Here is a 6,448-nt window from a genome sequence, read left to right as displayed (position 1 = left end):
TGAAAAGTGGCGTTAGACTTGTCCAATTTAATCTAGTTAGTGTTGAGTGTCATGGAATTGACTATTTGTATGACTAGAACATTTGTTGAGACGATCGATAATCGTTTCACACTCAATCAGACATCAGTGAAATGAATGAAGAAGTAGTTAGTAGGATGCCTGTGAGTTTTCGGCTCGGATTCCATTGGAGATTGATATGTTATGGATATGTGGTGAGTGTAGTGATATATATTGTTGTAAATAATTAATAATAGTTAACGTGAGTGCTGCACTACTATAAATCGTCACATTTTTGGAAATGACAACAGTTTCCATGTGTTATACCGCTTAACACTGGACATATGAAATTCGGTAACTGAGCATTATGCTATCCTGTTGAAATTTTGAGTTTGTTGCATATCTGGAGTGCATTTTTAGTGAGAAATCTACTGAGTGGTTTTCACAATTGTTAGAAATATTATTAAGTCAATGCTTTAACCGTGAATTTAGTAATAATTCTTCAATGATTAATGTCAGATTCAACTATTTCTAAAATTATATGGATATGGGAAATGCGAGATTTTCAAATTCGAATACGGTGAAATGAATAATTAATAGCAATAATGACTATAGAGTAGGACTACAATGAATTCATTGGTAATTATGACTTCCTCTGAACGCAAATCTCATGCTTCATTTCGTTAATAGAACGAGTTATTTCAGTTTTAATGAGTTGAATACGAAGAAATCTTGGGAATTTTTCATAAATTCTGTAAAGAACCTTCAAATCAGCATAATTAATCAGCGTATTGATTAGAGATGGTCAATATTCCTGTATAGATCGCCTGACTTCCCTCTTTCCCTAATCGTATTAATGTTGAAAACACGAATTGGCTACTTTCATTCGAACTATTTCTACAGTATCAGACGAACTGATATTTTCATGTTGCGCTTCCAAATGGGATGTTTTCGTAGGTGTGACTCACAGTTTTCCTGAATAGAAAACTCTCTTAATTGTTCAATTGAAGTGATTATCAATTTTGAAATTTGATGAACAATAAGTTACATTTTCATACAAATATATTTATTTACTAAAGAATTTCTATAATTCTATCTCCGACCTCCTTTCATATTCTTATCTATGGAGCAGTGTGTATAGCTATTTTCAGCCAAGTTGTCCTGATGAATTTATGTATTTCCTCAACATATTTATCACTGCACATATCAAAATGTCTAGAGATATAAAGGGTGAATAAGATTTCTTTTCTCGTATAATATAACCGAACTATAGAGTATGATTAGCTAGCCATTCCATGTTTATTTTTCTTAAATGGATTTTTTGGTGGATCTATTACTCCTATTCGTCAGAAGCACTTCGGGGAATGAGATAGAATGACCTAGTTTATTTTCTTACATGAATACTTGTGATGGGTCTCAGCAACTGAAAGGATGCAGGATGTGAATTAAGTCAACATTCTCGTCGTAATGGACACATATGTAGTCCATATATCTATTGTTCAAGTTACTTTTTAATTATCAAACTGCACTGACTGTTGTTTCGAAGCGTACACATCAAACAGTCTACTGACAGTGGACCCAACAGAAATCCCATTGCTATCCCATCTCTTTATGTTTATATTTCTTCATCGGAATTCGACTTTTTTTTAAGGTACAAGTGGTTAGTTGGCAAATCGATATCTATGTTGCTTAATCAACTAATAAAAGTTCAAAAAGACCTCATTTATGAAACTTTTATTCAATTCCATACAAAATGTGACTTCATTCATTTTTAAATAAAGGCTAAGCCATAAGTAACTTGTTATTATCGTTCTCAAAATTAATTCTAACCAGATTATAAATTGTGTCTATACTTACAAAAATTGACTTAAATTACTTTTCTGCTTCTCATCCTATTACAGGTTGACATACGCCGTAGCGATATATTTAGACTAATATACGAAATGGTTAGTGCATGTAAGGTAATTAATCTAGTCGCCATGACAACGAATATTTGGCTTATATAATTGTATTTTCCATAAGCCAATGAACTTTTTATGTTAAACAGCCAATAGAAAGTAAGCAATAATCGACCGAGTTTTAAATCAAATTTTGATTGGTTTTAGGTTTCCAATAAATTCGGAAGGATTGCTAGGATAAGCTTAAGTATGACACGTACAGGTTGTCGTTCTCCTGTGTCTCGTTTGCCTAAGCACCGCAAACATACGAATAGCGTCAAATTCGATACACCACCAACTGAAATGAAAAGATGTTTGGTCAAACTGAAAAAAATGGTGCCAACTATTGAACGAAATAAGAAAGTTAATCAGCTGGAATTATTGCAACATGTTATTGATTATATACAAGACTTGGAAAAAACCCTTCAATATCCTGAGGATATATTAACATCCGTCAACGTATCTAAATGTTCAAGTCCTAAGGAAAAGTAAGTCTAGTTCTATTTTTTATTATTTAAAAATATCAATGTTCTCGAAGACTTATTACGCAACAGAATGCTCGACGTAGTCAAAAATTCTTATCGAGGGAATATAATGTACTGTAATAACTAAGACAAGTTTCCGGTAACATTGGAACTTCCAAGTCTTTCAGTAGGCACTAACTACACCGTTGAAACTAAGAAGTTAAAATTTCATTGTAGTTGCTGGATATTCGTATGTTTAGGCTGCTCAAAGTTTGAAGTTGACCTAGTTCATTTGAATGGCCGGTATGTGTTTATATCCAACGAACTGTAGCAAAAAAGGATGCCTATTACAACATGTAATAACCTAACAAAATCCTGTTACTGCTACTAGTTCCAGTGTTACGATTGCAAAACAAATTGCTATACAGTACTTGTGTAGCGGGAAAAGACAGGTTAGATGCAGTGAGGAATGCAGGACTGTAAATAATGTATCTCTGTATCATACTGATTTGCCACGAGTAATCAAAAAACCACCTGCTTCGGTTTGGGTACCCGAGCAGTATCATAACCCACACAAATTAAGTGACTTATGTGGCGCATATGTATACGGTACCCTTTTTGTAACAATATTTATGTCCAAATAAATCGAAAATAATGAGGTGTATATTTTAAACATTCGTCAATATATGAAGTTGGATGTATTGGATTGGTTGTAGTCAACACTACTTCGTCTAATTTAGCATAGATATATAACCTGCGGATTTTACAATGCAAAATTTGACCTATTGATGGTTATTACACGGAAGTTCGGTGTAATTCAGTGGGTTGTTGAGACCTGAGACACGTTATATACGCTCAACAAATCCCTTACTTGATGCGCAATCCTGATTAGAGTTGGTCGAAGGATTGTTAGAAGTTTAAGCCAAGACGTTGCGTGATTAACTGTTGGATTTGGTCTTGTTAGTAGATTCTGACTTTGTAGGTAGATAACTCAGTGACTGCAAGCAAACCATGTTGACACTATTTCGGAAATTGTTATACACAGATTCATTCACTCCTTACATTTATTTGGCACACGCTTCAGCAGTTCTCCATATTCTTTATCCTGTCTAATATTCTTATTATTAGGTCTTTCCCTATAAGCAACGATTATTCAGACTTGCTAGTCGTTTTGTTTGTTTCTCATATTTGGATATGCTAACGCACATTTATCTTAGATTCCATGTCGACTGGGTGTGACTCATTGACTAACTAGTCGTACTCCATCATGTCATTTTCACGCTGATGACAATTTGAACTTGATTTCTCACCGATCCCAGGTCATTCAAGCACTGGACAGATTTTTTTCTACAGTTTTTATAAGCTGAATGCTTGTTGGCATCCCTTAATTTTCGCTTTATAAAGCGTTTTCCCATTTTGAAGTAGTTTCCGTACTTATTTTAAATATTTGTCCTGATAAATTTTAACATGGATTTTTTTCTAGGCATAAAATAATTACCATTTATCTTCAAAAATAATTAACTCATTTATCTAGTTTAATTTCTTTGGGAATGACCTTGTAGATTCATGTATTCACTTATGTACCAAGGTGTTACTAAATTTAACACTCGTCGTCCATATCTTGTAGTTTCATTCTTATATAAAGTAGGATTGACATGACAAACGTAAGTCATATAGTAGGGGTAGTTCCGAACGTTCTTCGCTAACTAATAGTCTTAGGTACATTTCCCTTATATACTATTTTATACTGAGTTATATCCGATACAGATGTATCAACTTTTCCAATGAAGTACAACATGACTTGTTTACACCATTCCACATATGACGATCTTGGCCATAAAGTCTAAAGCTAGACGTAATCATTCCCGTGATTTGGGCTCAACTCATTTACCAATTGTGCATTCATGTACTCGCCTTGAAGCGTTTTACGTAAGCGTTGCTCAAGTCGAAGTATTTCAGGTTTAAACTTTAGACGGTTTGGTTAAAAAAAGTCCCCCTCATTCTGACAGTATGAAGTGGAACACAAACAGCATATAGTGTTCTATGCGTCATGCTCTTAGATTGCTGAAGGCTTAGTTCACATTAAGCATCAACAGCCATCAACTCAACTATAACCGACTGACTTTGTATCGTTTCTCGTATGCGCTATTCCATTCTATCATTATTATTTGTGAATTTTTTTTACTCGTTATTGGTCGACTTTAAGATATCCATCTCAAACTATTTTTATATCTATGACACACTGTTTATGATTAACCTAAATATTTTCAACTCTCTGTCTACCACTTGTTTTTCTCTGATTTTACTGCTTATTTTGGTTTTTTCAGTCAATCACTTGTGCACCTTTAAAAATACATATGTTTACAAAGAAAATAAAGAAACGTGGCGAAAAAGCGTCATTTTTCTTTGAAGAGAAAAAGCAGTGATATGTACAGACAAACATTAGCTACTACCAATGAGCATTATTAACATCAATTGTTATGATTTGATTTTCTCTATACATTAGTGTATATACATTTACATTTATTTATAAGTATCCACTCTCGCATTGCTTAACCATTTATCTTTTTCTCAAATATTTTATGATTGTACAGAATATTTATTCCAACCAATAAATTATACTTTCCTTGCTCGAATATCAGATCACCTGTGTTCTATGTGTTTGATTCTCTGTACGGTTAACACATTACTATCACTTTATCGAAGCATTAAAATGAGACATGTGTTTCTTATTTTTGAATAGTGTATTTATGTTTACTTCAACGTCTATATTTTTGTATGTGCTTGGTTAGGCATTTTTCAGTGGTGTTTTTTGTCCAGGATAAATGCATGAGCAGCTGCTTCTGCAACACCTACCCACCGTTATCACATCACTACATTGTCAGGCTATTATTTAAAATTTGAGCTACATAGTTTATTAACAGATGTATGTTTGTCATGGATATGCAGCTGCCACTGCTACTACTGCCTTATTGATTAAGTGGACAGGGGGGAGTTTAGCACACGTGCGCTTATCCATCATCTGCTTACAATTATTATTACGATTGGGGGGAGAGCGAATAAGAAACAGAGAAAGCCACCTGTACAGTTAAATGCGTATAGAGATTAAAGACTAAATTTATTACGGCTCAGTTGCTGTATATGATACCATCAGTGGTAAAATTAAGAAACTGAGCGAGTAAAATAAGACGTAAAAGACAGTTGGTCTCTAATTCCAACATCTGCCTTATCGATAATTTGAATTCCAGCTTACCGTTTTGATTTCCTAACTTCATTGTATGTTGGCATCAATCGATTTATCACAACAGATGTGAGTAGTAAGATTAATTTCCAAAACATGATGTCCTCAGTTTCAATTGGTAAAATGTAAATGAACTAGGCTTGAACCTCTGTCTTTTTTAGTTTCACGCTGGTTTACAAAGTTGTTGGGTTCGTTTAGTTGAATAATATAGACAATTGATAGATACTAAATATCTTTGGCGATCAACCAAAATATACTGTCTCAGAGTGTTTGACTATTTTCATAGAATGAGACATATAATTTTTAACAGTATATAGATTCGTCGAAAGTTTAGTGCGCCACTTACTATGACTTCATTATGCGAAGTCTTAGAGGCTTTTTGCAGTCTCATCTCTATTGCTTTGGTTATCGATGATCGAAAAAATATTTCTAGTTGGAACGTGATTAGTTCGTTTCGCTCTTCCACAGAATGAACAATAACTTAAATACTGTCAATATCTATAGTCTTCTAACGCAGTGGCTGGCATGAGGTGCAGGCAAACTTGATTAACATAACAGTCATTCTTTTTAAGACAATTTATTACAAATTTTGCTCTGATTCCTATTGTGATAAGTTTTGATCATCACTCTGAAGGGTACATGTACACCCGTCAATGATTTGAAGTATCGGCCGCTTACATGGTTATGAATGTGTACTACTATATATATATATATATATATATATATATACAATTATTTGCACTATTATTTATTTGAACACATACTGGTACAAGAGGGCACCAGATATATATGCGCCACACAAAACAGTG

The 6,448-nt window shown here is 33.7% G+C and overlaps 1 protein-coding gene across 1 annotated transcript; it reads left to right on the top strand.

Moving 5' to 3' along the window:
• Positions 1-2,140: 2,140 nt before the first annotated feature.
• ID1 (DNA-binding protein inhibitor ID-1) lies at positions 2,141-5,034 on the top strand. The gene is made up of 2 exons (XM_012941583.3): positions 2,141-2,422; positions 4,726-5,034. The coding sequence occupies exons 1-2, from the start codon at positions 2,145-2,147 to the stop codon at positions 4,745-4,747; spliced, it is 300 nt and encodes a 99-aa protein (XP_012797037.2). The 5' UTR covers positions 2,141-2,144; the 3' UTR covers positions 4,748-5,034.
• The last annotated feature ends 1,414 nt before the right edge of the window (positions 5,035-6,448 follow it).

The sequence above is a fragment of the Schistosoma haematobium genome, chromosome ZW (genome assembly GCF_000699445.3).
Source record: "Schistosoma haematobium chromosome ZW, whole genome shotgun sequence".
Lineage (NCBI taxonomy): Eukaryota > Metazoa > Platyhelminthes > Trematoda > Strigeidida > Schistosomatidae > Schistosoma > Schistosoma haematobium.
Note: the sequence above shows the minus strand (reverse complement) of the source record. Positions and strands in the feature narration are given on the sequence as shown.

Coding starts and splice junctions, on each gene's coding strand:
- ID1 (XM_012941583.3), top strand. CDS start 2,145: ATGACACGTACAGGTTGTCGTTCTCCTGTGTCTCGTTTGCCTAAGCAC. Junction 2,423..4,725: donor TGTTCAAGTCCTAAGGAAAA/GTAAGTCTAGTT, acceptor TGGTTTTTTCAG/TCAATCACTTGTGCACCTTT.